Here is a 24,071-nt window from a genome sequence, read left to right as displayed (position 1 = left end):
TCCAAATTGAGGGACATTCCTCAAAATAACTGGCCTGTAACCTTCAAATATGTCAAGGTCACAAAGTCAAGAAAAGACTAAAGAGGCATGACAACTAAAAGCAGCATACCAATCTGATCTGAATTTCCTTGCTATCAAAGACGTGACTGGAAGATTTGGCAAAATGTGAATGACGCCTGGTTCCTCCATTACACAAGCCACATTCCAAGTGCTCAAGGGCCACATGTGGCTAGTGGCCACCATATTGGACATTGCAGATACAGGAGAGGTCCACCATCGCAGAAAGTTCTGCTTAACAGTGCCGACCTAGAGGCTAGAAAACTGAACGCCTTCCTTGGTATCAGCATGGAAGGGCACCAACATTGGGTTTGGAAACAATGAACAAGAGACCAGGAGCCCGTGGCAGTCAAGGGTGGATCTGGAGGCAGCGGATGTGGCTCAAGCAGCTGAGCCCCTTCTGGAGGTCCCGGGTTCAGTCCCTGGTGCCTCCTAAAAATAAAAAAGCAAGCAAACAAATGGAAAAACCAACTCAGGGGATCCAATGTGGCTCAGTGGTTGAGGGCTGGCTTTCCATACGTGAGCTCTGGGGTTCAATACCTGGCCCCCCCGAACATTTAAATTAAAAAAAAAAAAAAAAGTGGATCCGAAGACCTAAGAGTGCTAAGAAATTTCTAATGGGGATTGCAATTTGCATTTAGAGAACATCCCTAAGTTCTCCACTTGAGCAATTCGTAAAACAGAACTCAAGGCTACTCACCGTGGGCTCAGAAGCCCCCTGGCCCGCCTGCAGGGAGCTGAGTCCTTGTGCGGATGGCTCTGTGGAGACCACTCCCTCCAGCCCCGATCCGGACGGGCTGGCAGCGCCGCCTCCAGGCGGTTCCTCCGGACTGAGGCTGGCATCGCTCAGGTCAATGGAGCTGACATTCCCTTCAGGGGAAACATCTTCCAAGTCGGATTCGAATTCCCCTTCAGATGCCACCTCCCCACTGGATTCCATATTCCCTTCAGGCGGGAGTTCCGTTTCGGATGCGACTGCCCCATCGGATGCGACTTCTTCCGTCACGGCTTCCCCTTCAGAACGCCCCTCTGCACCAGCAGCTCCTTCGCCTCCCTGGTCACTGCTCTTCTCCAGGGGTGAGACCTGCAGTGCCAGGGAAGTAAGCCAGGAAACCAAGCCTTAACATAAAGCGGTTCCAGAGGTTTTAGTCCTAATTGTGTAAGTGCCCTGACGGGAAAACTGTGTTTACCTTCTTCTGAGCGTCACTAAGAGATGCAATTTCATACTTTTTACTTATCTTCTCTCTGTTTTTCATAAATTTTTTTTTTTTTTTTTTTTTTTTTTCCCACTGCATTATGAGAAACAAGTTGTGGAAAAATCAGGGCAATCCAAGAGTAGAAATGTGCGGCACTCCTGACTAATCGCCAGCACTTTAAAACGGGGTGTAAGTAAAATGAGTTTGTCTGCAACGGGATGAGTTTATTCCAGCACGTGGTGGTGGGATTGTACAATTCAAGCCAGCAAGTCCTCGCTCCCTGCAATTCCTAAGAAATGCAAGCCCAGAACCGAGTTTCCCAGGCGCAGCCTTACCCCGTGGGCTTCAGCGCTCTGTAACGCCTCTTCTTCCGAAGTGGAGCCGCCTTCCATGGGAGACCTGCTTTCCGAGAAACGATTTAAGTTTCAAAGAATAGCTTTCTTTTTTCTCACTATGGAGCACCTCCTAAAACTCTGTGTTCTCTCTTTGTTTATTCCCTGCCTCTCCCTCCAGGCTGTTGGCTGCAGGACTTTGTCACGATTATCACAAACCCCAGCATGATATCAGGCCTTGCTTGTGCGGGAAAGAATTAAATACAAAGTAAGAGAAAGTTGCACAAAATGGACAAATACTCTAGAAACTCTTTGTCGGTTTCTCTGTAACATAGATTGTACAAGAATGCTATGATTTACATTTCAACAATTACTTTTTCTAATTAAAAAAATAAGCTCATTTATAAAAAATTTAAAAAAAAGGAAAAAGAAACTAATACAGAAATGTATTACACAGACAACGAAAGTCCTGCGACTTTCTCTCCTTTGCTTCCCAAGACAGCCACTGGCACTAGTAAGATACTTAGGTGTATATTCTTTCAATTTTTTCTGTACATTTAAAAACGTACGTGTGTGTATGTATATATTTAATTAGCTAACACTCTATCATATTGTTCTACAGCTAGTCTTTTCATCTAAAGAATTTGGACTTTTTTTTTCAGGTCAGTACCTATAGATTTACCTTTAAAAATTTCAAATCATACCGAAATCGCTATGGTAAAAAAAAAAAAAAGGTCAAGTCTTTAAAATAGACTTTCTACCCTTTTGAACAAAGCCTAAGGGACAAGGAGCCCGTGAGGGGTCCCTCCCGTTTGCATTTGCGCTGGGCGCTTCTCGAAGCCCGGGAACCCGCCGCGGGTCGGCCAGCCCGGGGAGGAGGGCACGCCGCGCCCTTCCGCGAGGCAGGGGCGAGCGGGGTCTCTCCGGCGGGCGGCGGGGCCCAGCGCAGGGTCAGCGCCGCGTGGCCTAGACCCCGCCCCGCAGGTGCCCCCCGCAGGTGCCCCGCGGCCCCCACCGCCCAGCCCAGCGTTGCCATGGCGACCGCGGGGCGCGCGAGCCCCTGGATTTAGGAGCAGAGCGCCTGTTCGAGGGGGATGGGGCGGGGGTGGGGAGACAAAGGGAGAGGGGGTGTGGAGGGGGCGGGGGGCGGGGGGCGGGCGACGGGGCCTGGGGACCGGGAGGGCGAGGCGAGGGGCGGCGCGGGGGCAGAGGAAGGGCCTCGAGTGGGGTAGCGGGCCCGAGAGCGGCCCAGAGAAGGGGGCGCGGGGCCCCGAGGGGCGCGGCCCCCAGAGGCTCCGGCCCCGCGCCCCGCGCCCCGCGCCCCGCGCCCCGCGCCCCGCGCCCCGCGCCCCGCTCACCCGCCCGGCGCCGCCATCTCGCCGTTGCTAGGCGACGGCGTCAACATCCGGCCGCCGCGCGGGGCCGCGAGCGCAGGGGGCCCGGGAGCGCCGCCCCGCGCGGCCGCGGTGCCCGGGGGTCCACGCGTGGAAATGCACGAAACCCAGGCCTACCTCCGCGCGCTCCCGCGTCCCCCCGCCGAGCCGGTCCCGCGGGGACTCTGCCCTAGAGCCGGAATGGACCCGGGGAGCCAGGGGGGCGCTGCGGCGCCGCGGGGCACGGGGCCGGGACCCCCGGGGCGGCTGAGCGACCCCGCAGGGTAGCAGGCGGGGGCGGAGCGAGAGGCTCCGGGGCTGGCTGCGCCGCAGGGGGCTCCGTCATTCCCGCCCCGGGGCTCGGGCGCCCCCGCCCAGGGCCACCCCTAAGACTCCTGGGGGGGGGGGTGCCCGGGGGCCGTCGGGGGGCCGTTCCCGTCTCGCCCCGGGCATCAGCAATGCGGAGCTCGGGGCGGCACGAGGGGCGCGCGCTCGCGTGGCGCCCCGGGCAGCTGCCTGCGCTCAGCGGGGGGCGCGGGGCGCCCGGGGGGACGTGATCGTGGGGCGCGGGTGGGCTGGGCAGGGCCGGGGCCGGGGGCCGGCGCTGGGGCCGAGGGCGGCCTGGAGGTCGGGCCGGGACCGGGGCCCGGGAGCCGGGGGCAGCGCGGGGGCCGGGCCGGGGCGGGCCGCGCGGGCCTGGGGGCGGGCCGGGGGCCGGGCCTCGCCGCGTGTCCCCGCCCCGCCGCGCCTCGGTGGCGGCGGCGGCGGTGGCGGCGGCGGCGGCGGCTCCCGGAGCCGGCGCGAATCCGGCTCCCGCCGCGGGACCCGGTGGGTATCCGGGCCTGGCCGCGGGCCGCGGGCGGCGCGGTGCGAGGGGTCTGCCGGGGGTCGCGCAGCGCCGCCCCGGCGAGGGGGACTGGGGGCGCGCGGGCGTGTGGGCCTGCGGCGGCCGGGCCCGGGAGGGGCGGGGGTCCGGCCGCAGCCCGGAGGGTTGCGGGGCCCGGACCTGGAGCCGGGGCGGAGGGGAGGCTTCGGATCACGAAGCGGGAAGCCGGGGGTCTCCCGTTCCGCGGCGGGTGGGGACCCCTGCGCCGGGAGTGGGCCTAACTCCGGAGAGACCCGGTCGCCGCCTGTCTGGAGCTGCGGACCAGAGAACTTGCGGTCTTTGTCTGGTTTGTCAGAGCACGCGAATGGGGACTTGGGGGTGGGGGCGTTGGCTGGACACGGCCCCCCAGAGTGGCTTCCCACCCCCACGGCGCGCGTCCTCAGCGACTGCGGCCTTTCGGGTGCCCGTTCCGCGCTGCTTAGGAACCACATGTCAGGAAACTCATTTCCTTTCAGCCTGGGCTTCCCCCCTTGTTCTTTCCTTAGCAAAACAAGGGAAAAGAAAAGAAAAGGGATGGAGGGAAAGGCAATTTAAGATTGCTAAAAATAACCTAAGGAAACCTGCCAGAAGGCTGTGAGTCTGGAAATCGCTATTCCCATGCTAGGGAGCGGTGTCGTGAGGGGCCCACAGCCTAGTTCAGACTCAGTTCAGAAATAGAAGGCGACATCACCAAGTTGTCTCTCTTCTCACGGGGAAGTTTGCTGTGCTGCCGCCGGCCGGGCCCTGGGGCCTGTGGACCTGCTCGCTTTCCCACGCCTGCTTCTGTGAGCTGGAGAGAGAGGATAGAGCATCTTCTCCCTGGGTTTGGGGAATTCCACTCCAAATCTGCTGCAGATCCATTTGAGAACTGTTTAAAATCTGTGGGTTCCTTTTAGAAATTCCGCGCTAGGCAAGTTGACATTAAAGTTGATTCGTGAGTGTTACACACTTTAAAGAAGCTTGAAGCCTTTTTTAAATAAAGGATTATTAAAGTACAGGAGGCCATCCGTGGTGTGCATCGGAAGGCACGGCACCAGCTTCTTGGAAGCACTTTTTGGTTTGAGGCCAGGGAGTGAACCCCAGACCTGGTATGTGGTGTGACTACACTCACCCCTTGAGCTCCACAGGCTTCTTTCTTTTTGATGTTCCCAGGGCGGGGATTGAACCCAGGACCCTGTAAGTGGGAAGCTGGCACTCAGCCACATTGGCTTCCCCGAGTTGTTTTTTTCATATGCTTTGCTTGTTGATTTTTTAAGGAGGCACTGGCAGCTGAACCCAGGACCTCCTATGTGGGAGGTGGGCGCTCAACTGCCTGGGCCACATCCACTCCCTGAAGCACTTTTTTGTATGTGGAGAGTTTATGGTAAGCAAATCTTGGATATGGTTAGAGATTTCTTACTGGTGGAATTATTGAATCCTAGAGCAATTATGGTGGTTGTCAAATCACTCCTAATTATCCTGCATCCATTCACTGTCATTACCCTCATTTTACAGATGGGAACACTGAGGCTTAGAGAAGTAAATTCCCCAAGTCCCGCAGCTAGGAGCCACAGCCCCAGGGTCTGCCCCATAAAACTGCTCTGCATCTAGCCGCCCCCTCACCCCATCCACGTACACCCTGCCCCCTTTTTTCAGACCTGCCAATATGGCTCACTCTGCCAAGTGATTCAGAAAAATGCCAGTTACCTTTAGCCTGCAAAGGCCCTCTCAGGCTTCGTGTAAAGGTAAAGGGCGTTTCAGAAGACAGTGGTTGAGCTTCTATTACCAACCATACGTACGGCTGGACTGGTCTCAGCACACCTGGTTTGGGTTAGTGTGGTGCAGGGGTTAAGCACGTGACCTCCAAAGGTAGACTGTGCGAGTTTGATCCTGATCCTGGAAACTACTGCTTACTTCCTCCCTTTGTGCCTTAGTTTCCCCATCTATAAAATGGGGACAGCACTAGTACCTACCTGAAAGGCTTTTTGGGAGGATTGTTTAAAGCCCCCAGTGCCTGGCACGTAGTAAGTGCTCACTATTATTTTCTTTAATTTTGTTGATCATCATTTGGATTTTTCACATTTAGCTAGATTGGTAAAAATTTTCTGGTTTTGTTTTTTTGACTCCTTGTATGTGTAATCGGTCGTGTGGAAAGCAGATCGTACACAGAGGTGCACGTCACCATTTAGGCATATTTACTCCCTGGTCTTTGTGTCGTGACCAGAGGCCGGGTCCCTTGCCAACCGGGTTGGGTGGCAATACAGACCTCCGGTAAAGGTTTTAGCACATGCCCCCAGAAGAGGGGCATTTTACAGGCTGGAATTTTCTCTTGGTGTCCTGACTGGCTACTTAGATTCTTGCAGTGAATGTGAAGGATTTGTAGCAGTGGGGGCTGATTTTGTTGATGTACATTGAATCGAATTGTATTGAGTTGAGTTGTGTTATGTTGTAACATGTTGATGTATGTTGATGAGGTCGCCGTACAGTGAAAGAAGCACAACTTTTCCCTCTCTCCCCCCAAACACGGACAAATGATGTAGGAAATCTTTTCCCATTCACTTTGGTTGTGGTATTTAATTTTTCCTGCTGACCACCTGTTGGTCCTTGGGCCACCTGGTCTTGCGTCTCTAACGCACCTGCCTTCATGGGCTGCCTGGGGGGATCTGATCTGCAGCAGGTCCTCTGCTCTAGCCTCAGGTCTTAGGTAACCATCCTCAGAGGCTGGGAGAGCTCGGCCACTTGAAAGCTAAGTTCATTTTCTGCCCTCAGCTGCTTCTGTAGTTTGGGTAGCACAAAGAAAGGAATAGAAAGGGCCCAGATCCACCATCCAATTAGAACAGCGTGTCCTTCTCTTGCTGCGCCTTGGCTGGTGAGTCTACAGGTGTTTGAAGTCGATGTACGTCACCAGTGTACCTGGGCCCACGGGACTGCAAATCCTGAGCTGTGGCAGGAGCTTCTCCATGCTTTCTGAACTGGCTGTTGTAGAAACCACGCTGATGTCCAAGCGCACAGCCTGCGTCTGTGATCCCTTGCACACTTTGGCTTACCCCTGCTGAGTGACCTGAGAGAGATTCCCATCCCACTCTCTACCTTGCCCGAAGCCAGGGAAAGGGCGGCCTTTACCATACCATTTGACGCCCTCTTGCTTTGCAATTTCTATAACTAAGATGCTTTCCCCAAGCCAGATCAGCGGTGCTGCCTTTTAGGGGGCTTGTCAGTACATTCGTGCTGTGTGTTCCTGGTGTGATTTTTGTTTTGTGGTGCCCAGCCACTGCTTTCCGTAGGCGTGAGGTCCGTTGGAGATCAACGTTTATCAGTACAATATAGAAGCCCCGTGTATGTTACCCAGTTTTGGGGTCGGCCGGGGTCTCCCGGGTGCGTTCGCCTCTCTCCTGGCCCTTTGGATTTTGTGTTTTGCCCTTCCTTGGCCCAGATCCTAGCTTTAACTCTTAAGTTTCTTCTCCCAAGCCCTACTTCCTTGGCTCTTTGGGGAAAAAATAGGATTTTTGTGTTTGCTGTGACTGACAAAATAATAGCAGATGCGTTTTCCATGGAGGCAGAGGCTTTGGGGTTTTCCAGGGAGTGGGTGGTGACATTTGGAAGAGCAGAGTCACAGCTAAGCAGTCCCTAGGTTTCCCCTTGCCCTCGTTTCTTTGTCTTGTCCAAGTGCAGCCTCTGGAAGATGCTTCTGCACGTGGTGGAAGGCTCCAGAACTTTGTGCCTGAACCTCGATCTTTGATCCTACGTACCAGTGATCGCCCTGCTCGCGGTTCCACGCAGCAGCTCAGCCCGCAGCAGCCCCCTGTTTGCGCTATGACCTTTTCCATGTGACTCCTGAGCGCGATGCCTGTGTGCAGCCAATGTATTTTCCTTCGGCAACAATCCCATCACTTGAAGTTAAATCTAACCAGGAGAGGGGTCCTGTCAGCCGCACGGGTGTCTTAGCTGGTAAGAGCCAAGGGGGCTCAGCCTCACGAGACCAGGTGCCCGAGGATGGGGCTTCCGGCCTGCCTGCCCACAGGATTTATTTCACTCTTTAAACTTCCAAGCCTGGGGCTCCCGGGGGACGGCACCACGCATGCCTGCTTCTGGCAAAGGCAGAAGGGAAGGCACAGAGAGCATGTTGGAAGCAGATGTTCTGTGGGAGGAAAACGACCCTGTCTGCATGTGTCCGGCTGGTGTTTAACAAGGCATCGGCTTACCCTGCTCTTGATTGCTGGGGCTTCAGGGGTAAAGTAGATGGACCGGTTTCCACTGGCCACGTGGCAGGTGCGCAGGGCGTAGGGCATTTTGTGCCTGCGCAGCCTGACAGCGGCAAGGCCAGGGGCAGCTTCGTCCATCCCCCTAAGTGTCCACTGCCCCCCCAGCTGCCTCCCCCTGCTGTGACCCAGGATGTGGGCTGCCCTGGGGACTCCCAGACCCATGGGGTGCAAAGGCCAGGTGGGGTGCAAAGCGCCCAGCCCGGGACCAGCAGCTCCCATCCCCACCAGCTCCAGGCTGCCCTGCTTCTTTGCTCTTCCAGGGAGGGTTCCGGAAGAGACCTTTGCACCTTTGCGCCTATTTGTTTTCCTATTTGGGAATCTGTGGAGCCCTTCATATAGGACCAGAAACCAGGGCTTTGGGTCGAAGAGTTCTCCCAGGTGCCCTGGCTCCCGATGGGAATGCGGGGTCCCCATCAAATAGCTTGAGGGGGTATCACTCCACTTGAGGGTCTGGAGGTCGGTGGGCATGTCTCCGAGAGTTAGGTGCCAGCTCTTGGCAGGGTCTCGGCAGGGTGTGGTTGGCAGAAGGATGCCGGCCCCTCTGAAGACATCCACGTCCTCGTCGCTGCAACCTGCACACGTGGCTGCACCTGCAAGGGAGGGTTGAGGTTGCAGGTGGAACGAAGGCTGCGGACCAGCTCCCCTTGAGCTGGGGGAGGATCCCGCAGGGGCCTGACGTCGCCACGGGCGTCCTGGAGTAAGGGGAGGACAGAGCGGCGCGCCGTGAGCCAGACCTGCCCCCCTCGCTTTGAAGGCAGAGGAAGGGGCCACGCCCGGGGGGCCGCGGCAGCCTCTCAACGCCGGGAGGGTCCTGCTGACGCGGCCCGTTTAGACCGCCGGCCTCGGGCGCCGTGGGAGGGCAGGTGCGTGTGGCTTCAAGCCGCTGCTGTGTCCTGGGGCCGGAGGACACACGGCACAGGAGCGGAAGCGCGCGGAGGCCGGGGTCTTTGCTCGATGGCCACGTCTAGTGCTCAGGCCGCGTTTTGCTCTTGTCTGGCTTTTTGGTGACTTTGCTCTCCCAGAGTCCAGGAGTCCTCTCTGCCCTCGGGTCCAAATCACCAAATCTCGGGGGATGGATTCAGGGTGGTAAGAGTGTCCTAGTAGATAGTCCCTGGAGGAGACACCCCCACACACACCCTCCCCACACACCCCGAGCCCCACCAGCCCTGCCTGCTGCCCGGCCAGGTGGCTCCTCGAGGGAGGACGGAAGGAAGCGTGGTCAAGAGCAGGGCTCCACACCCAGCGGCCAGCCCAGGGCCGGCTCGGACCCGGGTTGCCAAACAGGAACTGGGCGCCGCTGCCCTGCAGCCTGGGCGCGCGCCCGCCCTCCCCCCTTCTCTGCCACCCTCCCTCCCTCCTTCTCTTCCTTCCTTTTCTGCTCCTCTGTGGTTTCCCTTGTTCTTCCTCCCCAGGCAGTGCCCCCAGCCACCGATGCCCACCCTGCCCCTTCCTGGAAGTGGCTCCTGCTGACCTGGCCGCCTGCTGCGGTCACTCCCTGCCCAGATGGCATTCCAAACGGTGGCCGGTCGATGGAAAAGAACGGCTCTCCAGCGCGGAGGGTTTTTGTTTTATGAGTGTGTGTGTTTTTGTTGAGGGGAGGCCAAGTTGTTCTTTCCTTCGAATTACACAACAGCCCATTTTGCCTCAATCTGGCCCGACCTACTTGGTCTCTGGTGGCTCAAAGCAGCCAGAATTCAGCTGGTCATCGTGCCTCAAGGCAGATGGTTCAAAATGGGCACTGACGTTTTTATTTTGTACCTTCTAAAACCGTGACCTTTTGTTTTTTGGGTTTTTTTTTTTTTTTGTATACTCCAGCTGATGAGCGTTCTAGATTTTGGCTTTACTCTGTTGCTGTGTTTCTCTGTGCCAACTGCAAAAATATAAAAGGCCTTTGGGACTTTACTTTGGATGACATTCTGGTAGACACATGAGAAAAGGAACTTCTCAGGGATGGCTTGGACTCAGCAGTTTATTACCTAAAATCAGCAGCACTGGCTGGACTCTTTTTTTAATTAGAGAAGTTGGAGGCGTACAGAAAAACCATACAAAATGCATACCCCCTACTCACCCGCTACAGCTTTTCCTATTAGTAACACTTTGAATTAGTGTGGTACTTTGGGTACAAGTAATGAAACAATACTATTATAATTACATAATTATACTACTAACTATAGTGCATAGTTTACATTAGGGTGCGCTGTGCTTATAATTCTATGGGGTTTTTTAAATTTGTTTTTTTACATTTTTATTCTGGTAACATATATACAGCCTAAAATGTCCCCTTTTGAGCACATTCAAATATACCATTCGATGGTGTTAATTCACAGTGTTGTGCTGCCACTGCCAACTATGACCAAGGCTTTCCATCACCCCAACCACCTCTGCACCCATTAGGCGCTGACGCCCCATTCCCTACCCCATGTTAGCCCCTGGTAACCTGGATTCTAGTTTCTGACTCCATGGATTTTATTATTCTGATTATTTCATATCAGTGAGATCATATACTATTTGTCCTTCTGTGTCCACCTTATTTCACTCAGCGTGGTATCTTCAAGGTTCACCCACATTGTAGCATGTTCCAGAACTTCATTCCTTTTTACGGCTGAATGATATTCCATTGCATGTAGATGCCGTATTTTGTTTATCCGTTTATTGGTTGATGGACACTTGGGTTGCTTCTGCCTTTTGACTCCTGTGAATGCCACTGTGAACATGGGTGAGCCAGAATTCAGCTGGTCATTGTGCCTCAAGGCAGATGGTTCAAATTTTTGAATTCTCAATTTGATTACCTTGGGACTTAGGCTGTTACCACCTGTTTTGAATTACTGTAGATTTGTAGTATGTTTTAAAGTCAGGATGCGTGATTCCTCCAACTTTGTTCTTCTTTTTCAAGATGGTTTTGGCTATTCCAGGCCCCTTATCCTTCATATATATTTGATCATTGCATTTTCCATTTCTGCAAAGAAGGCTGTTGGAATTTTGATTGGGATTGTGTGACTCTATAAATTGTCTGGGGTAGAATTGACATCTTCACAATATTTGTTCTTCAATCCATGAACACAGACTGTCCTTCCATTTATTTAGGTTTTCTTAGTTTTTTTTTCAACAATGTTTTGTAGTTTTCCATATCCAAGTCCAGTACATCTTGGTGAAATTTATTCCTATGTAATTGAGTCCTTTAGTTGCTATTGTAAATGGAATTTTTTTCTTGATTTCCTCTTCAGATCGTACGTTCCCGGTGTATAGAAGTACTGCTGATCTGTGCGTGTTGCTCTTGTACCCCACCACTGTTTACTAGCGCTAGTAGCCTTGTGGATTTTTCAGGAACGTCCTTATCTAGGATCATGGACATAACTGTTTACAGTAAACCTGCCGTGACTGCGTTTGAGGAGAATGAGGACCTGCCATTCGCTACGACTATCTGCCCTCAGCTCTCAGGATTTGGGGAGATCTGTAATTGTTAGATGCTTCTAGCCTGCGGGTTCTGTTGTGGCTTCCAGCCTCTCGGTCCCTCCTGGACACGGGAGAGTTGGGTGCTGCTCTCCACTGCAGCCTCCTTCCGGCTCCCTTTCAAGTGTTAGCTCACCTGCTGTGTCTTAGGCAGTCCGCCCTGGAAGATGTTTAAAGACTTCCAGATGCACCCTGTGACCTCCTCTGCCTCCTCTGCCCACGTGATGAGCGGCGGGGCGTTGGCGGGGCCCGGGGGCTCCTCTCCGAGTCCCACCCCCGGGCAGCCTTTTCGGAGCCCACTTTCCTGGCCTCCCACAAGGAGCGTCTCTTTGTTCACTAGCATCCCCCTCGGGCCCCGGGGTCCCTGCGGCCGCGGTGGGGAGTTAACTCGGCCGCTGGGCCCCAGGACCGCTAAAGCCGGGCTTCTGGTGGACCCAGGCGATTGGGAAGGTCTCCCGTCAAATCCCTCGGTGCAGCCGGCCGCTGCTCATGCTGCAGGACTCCCCCCCACCTGCCCTCCTTTGCGTCGTCTCCAGGTTCTCGCCCGTTTCCGCGCCCACCCCACCCACTCCTTAGCCTGCGCGCTCTGGGGCTCCAGCCCTTCGGGGTTTTTCCTCCACCCCTGCTCCTTGCTGAGGTTCCAGCCAAACCTTCCCTGGTGGGTTTCCCCCAGGTGGGCCAGGCGCCCCCCTGCCTGGCCCCCCCTGCGTCTTCCGTGCCCGTCTCAGGCTCTGGGACTGCTCTGTGCCCTGAGCCACCTTTCTGAGTTATTTATCTATTTAAAAGATTTATTTATTTATTTCTCCCCCCCATTCCCCCTTTTGTCTGCTCTCTGTGTCCACTCTCTGTATGTTCTTCTGTGTCTGCTTATCTTCTCATTAGGCAGCTCCAGGAACCGATCCTGGGACCTTCCGGAGTGGGAGAGAGGCGATCATTCTCTTGCACCACCTCAGCTCCCTGATCAGCTGCATCTCTTGTCTCTCCTCTGTGTCTCTTTGTTGAGTCATCTTGCTACGCCAGCTTTCTGCGTGGGCCAGCGCTTCTGCGCAGGGCAGTACTCGTCACAGGCCAGCACTCCGCGAGGGCCACCTCGGCACACAGGCCAGCCTGCCCTCACCGGGAGACCCTGGGCAGCGAACCCTGGACCTCCTGTATGATAGGTGGGGGCCCGGGGGAGCACCAGCTCAGAGCGGAGCGGTGGGCTCTGAGCAGCCAGGACAGACTTAGGAATCCAAGAGTGAGTCAAACCGCAGCACTGGGGGGGCCCTGCTCCCCAAGAAGTGGCCCCAGATGTGTGGATTTAGAGAAATCAAGGAGAGCCCAGGCTAGACTCCGCATTTCCCTGTCTGGGAAGAGGAACGGTTCGCAGGACACGGCTGACAGGTCGACCTGGCACGGTGCTGGGCTCCTGGGGACGCCGCAGTGGGGAGGGGCCAGGATGGTGCTGTGCAGTGAGCGCCACCCCATGGGCGCCCCAGGCCTGGTGCGAGGCTGGGTCCCTAGGCTTCTCCCCAGGAGCGCCCCCAGGCCTGCTCCTTCGCTATCCCAGAACACGGGCACCCACGTCCAGGGGGGTCCCACGTGCTCAGGACGCAGGGTGCCTGCACGTGGCCTCCTGCCCTGCCCGCCGCACGCGCGGACTGGCGCTCCTTAACCCCGGCTCCACCCAGCGCCCCCCGCTGTCTGCCATCCAGCTGATGACCTGTGGGGGCTAACTGGGCGCCCCCGGAGAGTGGGTCCAGCCTCTTCTACCCGGAAGGCCGATCTGGCCCGGCCACAGCGCTCAAAGCTGTGATTGTGGGGTGCGCGGGGGGAGGGGTGCCCGTGGTGGAGCCAGGGTGGGCAGCTGAGGTCCCTCCCACCCCGAGCCCACCCCCTGGCCCAAGTTGAAAAATGGGTTAAAATCATGTTCTCGATCCGGGTGGAAGTGAGGGGTCCCCGGAAGGACCCCCGGGGTAGGGGGCCTCCTGGACCCATGGCCCTCGTGTTGGAAAGAGCTCTTTTTATTTTTATTTATTTCTCTCCCCCCCGCCCCACGCCCCCCGTTTTCTGCTCTCAGTGTCCATTCGCTGTGTGTTCTTCTGTGTCTGCTTGCATTCTCGGCAGCACTGGGAATTTGTGTCTCTCTTTGTTGCATCATCTTGCTGTGTCACCTCTCCATGTGTGCGGCGCTACTCCTGGGCAGGCTGCGTTTCTTTTACGCTGGACGGCTCTCCTTACGGGGCGCACTCCTTGCACATGGGGCTCCCCTATGCGGGGGACACCCCTGCGTGGCACGGCCCTCCTTGTGTGCATCAGCACTGCGCATGGGCCAGCTCCACACGGGTCAAGGAGGCCCGGGCTTTGAACCATGGACCTCCCATGTGGTAGGCGGACGCCCTAACCACTGGGCCAAGTCCGCTTAGGAAAGAGCTCTCTAAGCAGTGGAAAAGTAAGGCCGGAAGAGAGAGTTGGGGGAGAAGCGCCTGCGGGGGGACGTGTGTGTGCAGAGCTGCAGCACGCTGAGGGAGGCTTCTCGGACCCCCGGAGCTGCGGGGTGATGAGGCGGGCGGCGAGCAGCTCGGGGACTCAGCCTCCAGCAAGCCAGTGCGGGGAGCCCCATCAGCCGTTCGCCCTGGAGTGTTCTCCCCCTCGTCCCAACAAGGGGGTTTCTCTGAACAGGGGGTAGGGCTGCTGGAATTATCGTTGAAAAGGAAGTCCCAGGAGTTTTTGAGGAAATTGTTTTGTTCGAGGTGTTCTCAGCGGGGTGGGGGTGAAGGGGGAAGAAGTAAACTCCCCCCACCTCCCTACTTGCTGCTGACCCCCGCCGGTCCCAGGGATGTTCTCCCTGGGGCGTGTGGACATGTGAGAGTCACGGACTTAACACGTTTGTTCATGGCCTGCGCAGTGTGTGAGAAATCGAGAGTGAGGCCCAGGCCGGGTCACCACTCAGAACCCCGTCTCTCTAAATTCCAGTAAAGTTTCAGTAACAAACAATGCACCTCCATTAGGCTGCCACTGATTTCCCTATTTCTATCAAAGAACTGCAAGAACATTTAAAACAGGAAGTAACAAGGAAAACAATACAAACCTCCTGATTCAGTGCCCCGGTTGATACATTTGTTAACATGTGTAGCCTTTTCAGGTGAATGTATACTTTGAGTTAGGTTTTTAAAAAAAAATATTTAAGATAGTTCATTGGAAACTGAAACTATAAGAAACTTAGAAAAAATATAAGCCAGTGTTTAGAAGTGGATCTTTGGCTTGCGAAGGATTATGTAAAGCCTAAAACTAATAAGTCATTAAGAAAAGGTGACCATCGATTTGACGGCATACAAGTTTAAAACTTCTGCACTTGAAAGTAGATAGTACAACCAAAAGGCAAAAACAAATTGGGAAAGACATGCAACAAATGCAATGATACAGCAAAGGATTACGATCTTTACTATATAAAGAGTTCTTACACATCAATTGGAATTCCAGCGGCCCAGCAGAAAAATTGGCAAAGGCAATTGACAGGATGAACACAAATGTCTAATAAAAATAGGACAATCTGCTCAAGGAACTGATAATAATAATAAAAATCATTTTCAATTACCAAATTGACAAAGATTTAAATCCCTGATAATGCTGGAACCTTTTTTTGGAAATCCATTTGACCCTGTATCAGGGATCCAGTTTATCCTCTGGGAAAATAGCCAGGAACCCCAGGAATTATCCTAAGGAAATAATGAGAAATATGGATGAATATTTATACGTTACATTATAAATAATATAATAATATAAATTATATTATAAAATATAGAGGTTTGTTATTTAAATAGCAACTACTTAGAAAGCAAACATCTGGCAATGGTGGCCAGAATGGTGCATCCACTTATGAACCTTTCTCCTATAATAATGAAATTACGCCTAGTTATAATTAATGCCTAAGAGTTACCTCCTGAAAACCTCCTTGTTTCTCAAATGTGGCCTCTCTCTAAGCCAAACTCTGCAAATAAATGCACTACCTTCTCTCTGACATGAAGCATGACTCCCAGGGATAAGCCTCCCTGGCACCGAGGGAGTACTACCAAGTATTAACCAGCAATGCATTTGGAAAAAGTCCTTGACCAAAAGGGGGAAATATTAAATAAAAGTTTTTATGGCTAAGAGATTTCAAAGTGAGGCAGGAGGTCATTCTGGAGGTCACACTTATGCAGGCTTGGGCAGATTTCACAAACTGCCACAGTAAACAGTGCCTCAAATAAAAGTGCTCCCAAGGGCTCTAGGGACATCCGGACACCACAGGCAAGCCATGTGGCCTCATGAAATCAACATTCCCTTGGAGGGCCCTATCTGGGAATACATGATAATCTATTTTCCCAACGTAACATAGTTATATTCATTTATAATTCCCCTACTCATGATTCTTCCCTTTTTATTTGAACCTATAATTTTCAGTGTACCTGTTAAATATGTTTCTGGGAGACTTAAGTCTTCAGGTCATTTATATCCCAATTGAGCCCTGAAACCCACCAGAGTTGCAGCCAACTCCTACTCTCCAGTTCTTCGGGCTTGCCCTGGACAACTAACAAGATGATGTCGGGGAGCGCATGTAGCTCAAGAGGTTGAGTGCCTGCTTCCCACATACGTGGTCCAGGGATCGATCTCTAGCCCCAGTACCTCAGCAAGACAAAACAGAACAAACAAAAGCAGTAATGATGGACAAGTCCCATCCCAGAAACAAGGAGTAGCTTCAACTGCAAGCAAAACAATTTCTTTCCTCTGCCCCATCTCAGTGTGAAGCAGTCAGAACAAACATCGTTCCAAATCTCTCAAGATTGAGAAATGAACAAATATAAGGGGGGAGTATAACAACGGACCAAAGCAGATTTATTGTTATTTTTATTATCTTGTGTTAACGGAGTAACTTGTAACATTGACATAAAATTTGCTTTGAAAGTATAACATAATAATGAAAATATAGAGCAAACAAAGAATGGTGCATCCATGGAAATACATGCAGATGTTAAGGTGGGATGTTGGCATTTTGAATTTTTAAACTTGTAAATAACATGGCGGAATATAGGACCTAATTTAGAGGTCTTTATAAGGGGCCTGTGAGCTCGAATTGAAATTCAAAAAACCGTTATTCTTGTGGGGACATGGTGTGGGTGTGAAATGTTTATTAAATAACACACAGCATAGTGTGGACTTAGTAGGGGTCCGTGGTTTTCACCTGACTAGCAAAGGGGTCCATGGAACAGAAAAGGTTAAAAGCCCCTGAACTCACTGATTGCAAGATGGGGTATAAGTCCACAGCTTTTTCTTTTTTTTAAGCTAGACGATAGAAAATACACTAAAATATTTTTGGATTGAGATTGATTACTTAGCATGTTTCATAATTTTTAAAAAGTTTTAAACAGGAGACCAAGGACTCTCTGCTTGTAGTGTGGTAGAGACCTGTGGTTGGGAACCAGGTTTCATTTTAATGAAATAGCTCAGCAAAGAATAAATGCTCTGAAAAAAATAAATGAGAATTGTCTCAAGATAGAGAACAGTAGAGGCTAATGTTGAACATTAGCCTTTTATCCAAAAGCAGCCTCGTATCACCCAGAACAAATACGGGGAGGTGGGCTTGACCTTGCGCACTCCGGCGCCTGGCGTGAGGCGGGGGCCCCAGCACTGCACCCAGGTTCCGGGGCTTTCTGCTCGCCGACTCAGCTCCTGGGTGCTTCAGCCTGCTCTCTCATTGGCACACTGCACTTCTGGGCTTAGCAGAGGCCAGCAAGGGTTAAAGTCCCCTGCTGTACTCCTATTTTGGAATCCCCTTTAAAACTTCCAACATGTTCTTTTGATTAGCCTCAGTGGTGGTAAAACATCTTCACTTAAAGATGGTTTTGATTTTTGGAAACAGCCGAGAGTTGTTTGCAGCCAGCCCTGGTGATTAGGATGATTAAACTAAGTAATTCCATTTGGGACTCCAGAGGAGGTGGGGCCAGGCCTGCCAGAGGCTCGGCCCACGTGGAGGCCGTGAGTCACCCGGAGGCGTGGACGGTCCGAGTCAAGCTGTGCTGTGAGCACAAGATACACACCAGGTTTTAAAGACTTCAGAATGTAAAATATGTCTGATCACTTTTCCATGTTGATTCCATGCTAAAATAATATTTTACATATATTGGGTTAAATAAAGCATATTATTAGAATGAATTGTACTTGCTTCCTTTTACTTTTTTTTAGTGTGGCTACTAGAACGTTTACAATTACAGATGTGGCCCCGTTGTCCTTCTTCTGGACGGCCCTGGTCTACAGAAAGGGCGCGTGTATGCTATTTTACGGCTCTTTCACTGACCTTGGCATTCCTGAAGAATTTTTGAATTTTAAAACTCTTCTGGTCATCGGGAGTGGATTAGAACGAGGACCTGGCTTTTCCCAGTGGGTTGTTGGAAAGGACAGCACGTATTTTGAAGTGAGGTTCCAGAGTGACTTTTCTAAGCCTCCTTCCTTGGTCATGGGAGCGTGCGTTGAGGCGTTCCTCAGTAAGAACGGCCGTGTTTGCGGTGAGGGAGACACCGCAGGACCCCCGCCTGGCGGCGGAGGCCAGGAGACCCCCTGCAGAATTCAGGTGCCAGCAGGCTGAGGATGTGGTCAGCAAACCACGGCCCACAGTGTCTCCCTGGATCGCAGGGCCTGCGGCCTGACGATGGATTTTACATCTTAAAATGATTGAAAAAAGTGAAAAGATTTTGTAGTGCAGAAACATTATAGGAAATTCAGCTTCGGAGTCCATCGATAAAGTCTCCTGAGCCCCCAGCCTCACTCACGCGCTCATCCACGGCAGCCACGAGGCTTGCGGCCGAGGCCGCAGTGGCCCAGCACGCCGGGAGTATTTCCACGTTTGCCGACCCCCGAACGGGAGCTCCACTTCGTTCTGCACCAACACGGGGAGTGGTGGGACAGGAAGACGCCTGCGGGGGGGCTGGGGGGATCTGGGGTGGATTGGGGACCTGGACGTGGCTGAGACGCCCGTGGCTCAGGGGTAAGGACCAGCCCCCCAGGACTGGGTGGTGCTCAGAGGTGACTTTGGGAGCTTGGTGGGGGGAGGAGGGTACCGGCAGCCCTTCCGGTGGGAAGACGCAGGGATCGGGAGGCAGGGGGAGTGGTCCGAGGCTGTCGTGGGGAGAGGCGACTGGAAATCCGTAGATGAAGCCTGAGGAGGCTAGAAGACGCGGTCACGGGAGGGGGCACCCCGGAGGCAGGTGGGGCTGAGGACAGCAGAGACCCAGTCTCACCTGCTGGAGCAGGACAGGTCCTGCTGGGCTGGCTGTACCCCCCATCCTGTCCAAGCGGGAGAAGAGCTTGTCCTCCCTCATCAGCTCTGGATTTTTGGAGAAATGCCAAAAATGCAGAAGGTTCAAAGAACAATAAAACACGCCCTGGGACCCTGCACCGATTGATCATTTTATCATATTGACTTCAGGTCTTTCAAAGAAATAAACGTTGCAGATTAAGTTGAAGTCCCCTTCCTGGGCCCAGGTTGAGCCTCTGACACCTGCAGCTCGATGACTAGGGGGTAGCACGGATTTACGCGCGCCTCGTGATGCATGCGTGGCCCGCCCGCAGCTGGGCTCCGCAGCACCTGCGACCTCCTCTGCGGGGAGACACCGGGGTGGGTGCCTGGAGCTGCCGCCTGGGCCGGTTCCCGCTCCTTCGCTCGCGCACGCAGCGCTGCGGAGGCGTCTTCGCGGGCTTCTCCTCGCACAGCTGGCGTAGATGTTCTCAGGTGGAAGCTTCCGAAAGGTTTTGGTCTCAGCGCACAGTACAAAGAACGGCGTCCACACCCCAGCGCAGGCCGTGGCCCGTCGGCCCGCGCGGCGTGCGAGGCTGCTTTCTGTTCTTTTCTCGTCTTTCCTTCCCTTGTGCTGGTCTTGACCCCCATGTGAGCCCATGACCCTCTACAGTGCTGTGACTTTCGGTTTGAAAAACCGCTCTGCGGTTTTCCCTAAAGGTGGCGCTCCTGGGTTTGGGCGTCTTGGCTGGGGCAGAGCTGCCGAGCCCCTCCCCACGGAGCGGAGACCCGCGCGTGGGAGCTCTGCCCCCCTCCTCCCTGGCATGGGCGGTGCTTTTAGCGGTAACCTTGGTTCTGCCCGGCTCCCTGCTCGCTGGGGGCGCCCCTCTCCTCACTTGGGTCTCCTCTTCTGTGCGTTGCGCTTTTCTCCGCTGGGCCGACGGGCGTCTTCTCCTGGCATTTGCAGGAGCTCTGGGTGATTCTGGGCCCTGATCCCTGTTTCGAGCCTGCACTTGAAAAGGCCACGCTGCACGGGAGCTTGGGTGCCCGGGTGCTGTCTGCAGCACCCCTCCCAGCCGAGGCACGTCAGCACAGCGGGACCCCACGGGCAGCTGAGCACTCGGGGTGGGGGGGTGGAGAGGCCAAGAAGGGTGGGACGGAGAATCGGGGTGTTCCCGGGCAGCACAGCAGAGGACGTGGGGGCCAGGTTGGAATTCCAGCGCAGGGGCTGGAGGAGGAGCTGAGCAGGGAGCCCGGAGGCTTCCGTGGCGTCGCTCGGGGGGAACAGGGCCGGGGTGCTCCTCGGGGGGCGACTTGGGTCCCTCGGGGACACATGTGTCTGGGGACACTCCTGGTTGTCACCTGGGGGGCAGGTGCTGCGGCTTCGGGGGCCGAGGCCAGGGCTGCTGCTGCGCGTCCTGCCGTGCCCGGGGGCGCGACCCCTGCGGGGGTGCCGGGGGCGGGCGGGGGTGCCGGGGGCGGGCGGGGGTGCCAGGGGCAGGCGGGGGTGCCGGGGGCGGGGGTGCCGGGGGCAAGACCCCCGCCTGCTCTCTCACAGCCCCCCCCCCCCCCGCCGGCAGGACCCGCTGCCTGTGGCCGAGTGCCGCGCGGAGCTGGGACGCAGCCCGGGGACCCGGCACACGTGCAGTCCCCTGGCCCCAACGCGCCCCTCTCTGCTCCTCCCCAGGCAGGTGTGGACGAGCCCCCGGCCGGGGGCGTGGAGGATGGACACACTCCCCCCGCTATGTCTCTGGGCCGCCTCCTTCGCCGGGCCTCCTCCAAAGCCTCCGACCTCCTGACCCTCAGCCCGGGCGGCGGCAGCGGGCCCCCCTCGGTCCTGGACGGGGAGATCATCTACTCCAAGAACAATGTCTGCGTGCACCCTCCGGAGGGGCTGCAGGGGCTGGGGGAGCACCACCCAGGTGAGGGGGGAGACCACCCAGGTGGGGTGGGAGCACCACCCAGGTGGGGGGGAGCACCACCCAGGTGAGGGGGGGCACCACCCAGGTGAGGGGGGAGCATTGCACTGGGTCCCGCTGGGAGATGAGGGTCCCCAAAGAGCACCTGCGTCTCTCTAGAGCCACCAGACCCTGCACCTCGAAAGCCTCCGGCCTCCCCTTCTGCCTTGAGGACCTTGACCTCTGACTCACACACATCGGGGCAGGGTGGGGTACCCTTGAAGAGGGCCTGAGGGCACCGAGGTTGGCTGGGCCCTGGGGGGTCGTCCCCCTTCCTGCTCACTTGCCCGGATGCCCGATACCCGCACCTGGGGCAGGTGCTCCCGCTGGGGTCCCGAGGCAGCCCCCCGCCCCCAGCCTCTCCTGCTAGCCAGGGGGGCTTCGGCCGCTTTCCCCACTTTCCTTCCTTCCAGCCCAGAGGGCTGGGATGAGAGCGCAGGGCCCTAAGCTGCGCTGGGACATGGCAGAAGTCCCAGCCGGTCACTGACCCAGCTGTCCCTGGCCATCAGTGCCCCCGTTCCAGAATGAGGGACAGAAACTCCCAGCGGGGACGGAGGAGGACGAGGGTTCATTCGGGCCGCGCCGTCTTGGAACTCGGTGTCCCCCGGGACCCTCACCCCCCGGCAGAGGCTCTGCTCACTCGGCACCAGCTGGCAGGGCGGGGCTGGGGGCAGGTCTCCGGCCCCTGGGTCCCCCCGCGGCCCTCTGGCTCCCTTCCTTTTGGGCAGGTGCACCCGACTGTTTGCAGGGCGCAGGGCAAGCCCCCAAGAGACACCTGAATACCTAAGTTAGAAATCCCACCGAGGCGGGCGCTTTCCTGTATGTGAGTTATATTCCAACAACATTTAAATGATGCCAACGAATTATTTAAAAACCCGCCCCTCCTCATGATGCGGTGAAGTCGGGAAGCTGGACTCCCGGCGGCTGCAGAGCTGCTCCCCGGGCCCCCAGGCTCGCCCCGACCAGCGGCAGGGCTGGGGTGATAGGTGGGACGGGGGCGCCCCACGCTCAGAAGAGCACCCGGCTGAGAGCTTTTCCCAGGAGGGGGCATCTGGGAAATACCCCAAGCTCTGGTCCAGTTCAAGCTCGATGGTCTCTTTTCCGCCCAGGTGTGTCCCCAAATCCCGAGGCATCTGCGCGGTGCCACCCTCCCCATCAGCAGGGCGGTGGCCTCCGCGGGGAGCCAGCGCAGCCCGTGGCCCCCTCCCCTGACACGGCGTCCTGCTGCCTCCCGCAGGGTACCTGTGCTTGTACATGGAGAAGGATGAGCTCCTGGGGGCCACTCTCATCCTCGCGTGGGTCCCCAACTCTCGCATCAAGAGGCAGGACGAGGAGGCGCTGCGCTACATCACCCCCGAGAGCTCCCCCGTGCGCAAGGCGCCCCGCCCACGGGCCAGGCGCGCCCGGAGCTCAGGGACCCCCCGTGTACCATCCCCCGCGGAGCTGAGGCCCCCCCTGACCCCACAAGACAAGGACGTGTCGGCGGCGGCCCCGAGCGCCCGGGCCTCGGAGTGCGGCAGCCCCTCGCCCGAGGACAGGGAGCCGCCGGCCGGGTGCCCCCCGGGGCCGGACACCACCCTGCCCGCCTCGCGGCCGGCGCCCGGGGACTCCGGGGTCCTGTTGACGGTCGCTTCGCAGGACGGCGCCTGGGAGGGCCAGGAGCCACGGCCCGAGCCCGGGGACGAGGAGGGCTCCTCGGGGCTGTCGGCCGGCGGCCTGAGCAGGGACAGCTCCTTCGACTCGGACTCCGACACCCTCTCGTCCCCATTCTGCCTGTCGCCCATCAGCGCCGCCCTGGTGGAGAGCAGCAGCTCCGTGTTTCTGGAAAGTGGAAGCAGGTGAGTGCCTCGAGTATGGTCTCGGCCCTCCGGGGCAGGCCCTGGCCTCGGAACAGCGAGAAGGGGCCGAGGGTGCCCGTTGCTGTGCCCACCGCGGGGGGCCCATCCCCTGGCCCCCCACTCCTGCGGGCGCCCGGCTCCCCCGGGGAACAGTGAGGACGAGCCCGCCCTGTCCCACCGCCCGGCGCCCCGTGAAGGCCGCGCGCGGGGGCCTCGGCTTCTCGCTCCCTTCACAGCCTGACCCAGGCCCCAGATGGCCCCGGCCTGACCGCCCTGACCAGAGGCCAGAGCCCGCGAGGCCGTGGCTCCAGGGAGCTGCTGGGCAGGGGTCGTCCTGCTTACCCCACAGCCCCGCAGGGCGCGGTAGCAGCGTCAGGCTCAGGGGCAGCCCGAGACCCCCTTCGCTGCCCCACTGGGCCCGGTCCAGGCGGCGGGACCTTTGCGCTTTCTGTTTCCTGTTCTGGCGTCTGTGGAGCTGTGAATGACGGGACGCGGTCCTGGGGGAGTGTTGGCGGCCTTTACCTGCTTGAGCACGTTCGCCTGCTCGCTGGCTTGGGCCCCGGCCCCGGCGCGGGGGCTGGGAGGGGGCAGGAATCGGCCTGGTCTCGGGGCCAGGGCATGGTCTGGGAGGGGAGGGCCGTTGTCACAGCGGCCACCGTGCAGCCTGGCCAGCGGGCCTCGGGCCTCATGGAGACGGGCAGGTCCAATGCTCCAGGACAAGGGGCTCCCCCGCCTCACAGCCATCAGCGCGAGCCCGGGACACGGCCACGCCTGGCTCTGGCGTCCCTTCCTGGACTCGGGCGGGGGGCCTTGCTCTCATCGGAGTTCTAAGGCGTGTAAACGTTGTGCTACCAAACAATCTAACAGCCGATGTCCATCAAACAGTCGGCTAATCGTCACTGAGCTCCTGCTCTGGGCCAGGTGTGGCCTAGATATGGGCCAGGTGGTGCCAGGTGGGGCCAGGTGTGGGCCAGGTATGGATCACCTGAGTGCTGCATCAGCATCAAACGCCACGTGATGTGTTTTTGTGCTCGCAAAACCCCCAAGCCTTATGAGCTAGGTGCCCATTGTGAAGAAGGGGAAACTGAGGCTCAGAGAACCTTAGTAGCTTCTGGAGTCACGGAACTATTAAGCTAGCCAAGCTGGGAATTGAACACAGCAGGGTCGACCCCATAGCAGGAGAGTGTGCGCTACATCAGACGAGTCGACCCGGAGCCAAGGAGCGGGGTGCAGGGGTGCGGGCCAGCTGGCCAGCTGCAGCAGGAAGGACACGGTGATTCTTACCCTTCTGTAAGCTCTGGCCCAATCAAGCCACGGTGAACGGGTAGCATTTGTCTAAAGCACGTGAAAGGAACTCCCCGTCAGCCACAGCCGAGGACTCCGGGTGCCGGATGAGGCTCACCGGACCGGACCGGCACCGGGTGGGAGAAAACCCAAGCCCGGGTCCCCTGGGCTGGGCTCGCTCGGGGCTCCCCCTGGCGGCGCCAGGCTGGCAGCGCAGGGGTACCTGCG

The 24,071-nt window shown here is 56.6% G+C and overlaps 3 protein-coding genes across 9 annotated transcripts in view; 1 reads left to right on the top strand and 2 right to left on the bottom strand.

The window, feature by feature from the left end:
- Positions 1 to 2,976, bottom strand: part of CCDC40 (coiled-coil domain 40 molecular ruler complex subunit) — a 55,954-nt gene extending 52,978 nt beyond the window's left edge. The window contains exons 1-3 of one of the 4 annotated variants that reach the window (XR_011646965.1): positions 2,944 to 2,973; positions 1,589 to 1,655; positions 758 to 1,141 (exon numbers count right to left, since the gene is read on the bottom strand). Coding sequence is in view for 3 of the 4 variants with exons in the window: in XM_058284839.1 (XP_058140822.1) it covers positions 758 to 1,141; positions 1,589 to 1,655; positions 2,944 to 2,960 (468 nt within the window). In the remaining variant the exon portion in view is untranslated. Of the gene's footprint in view, positions 1 to 757; positions 1,142 to 1,588; positions 1,656 to 2,943 lie in introns of all 4 variants that reach the window. The other 3 variants (XM_058284840.2, XM_058284838.2, XM_058284839.1) reach the window with 3 other exon arrangements.
- Positions 2,977 to 3,480: 504 nt separating this feature from the next.
- On the bottom strand, positions 3,481 to 4,275 carry LOC139437252 (uncharacterized). Its single transcript, XM_071210915.1, has one exon. It carries the CDS (start codon positions 4,273 to 4,275, stop codon positions 3,481 to 3,483), a length of 795 nt encoding a protein of 264 aa, XP_071067016.1.
- TBC1D16 (TBC1 domain family member 16) overlaps positions 3,716 to 24,071 on the top strand; it is a 76,776-nt gene continuing 56,420 nt past the window's right edge. The window contains exons 1-3 of one of the 4 annotated variants that reach the window (XM_058284835.2): positions 3,716 to 3,786; positions 20,451 to 20,685; positions 21,959 to 22,559. In XM_058284835.2, the coding sequence (XP_058140818.1) occupies positions 20,508 to 20,685; positions 21,959 to 22,559 (779 nt within the window). In that variant the 5' untranslated portion in view covers positions 3,716 to 3,786; positions 20,451 to 20,507. Of the gene's footprint in view, positions 3,787 to 20,450; positions 20,686 to 20,738; positions 20,750 to 21,958; positions 22,560 to 24,071 lie in introns of those variants that run through there. The other 3 variants (XM_058284834.2, XM_071210836.1, XM_058284836.2) reach the window with 3 other exon arrangements.

Source organism: Dasypus novemcinctus, chromosome 21 (genome assembly GCF_030445035.2).
Source record: "Dasypus novemcinctus isolate mDasNov1 chromosome 21, mDasNov1.1.hap2, whole genome shotgun sequence".
Taxonomy (NCBI): Eukaryota; Metazoa; Chordata; class Mammalia; order Cingulata; family Dasypodidae; genus Dasypus; species Dasypus novemcinctus.
The sequence above is the reverse complement of the archived record's forward strand: the minus strand, read 5'-3'. Positions and strand labels throughout refer to the sequence as shown.

Coding starts and splice junctions, on each gene's coding strand:
- LOC139437252 (XM_071210915.1), bottom strand. CDS start 4,275: ATGTGGTTCCTAAGCAGCGCGGAACGGGCACCCGAAAGGCCGCAGTCG.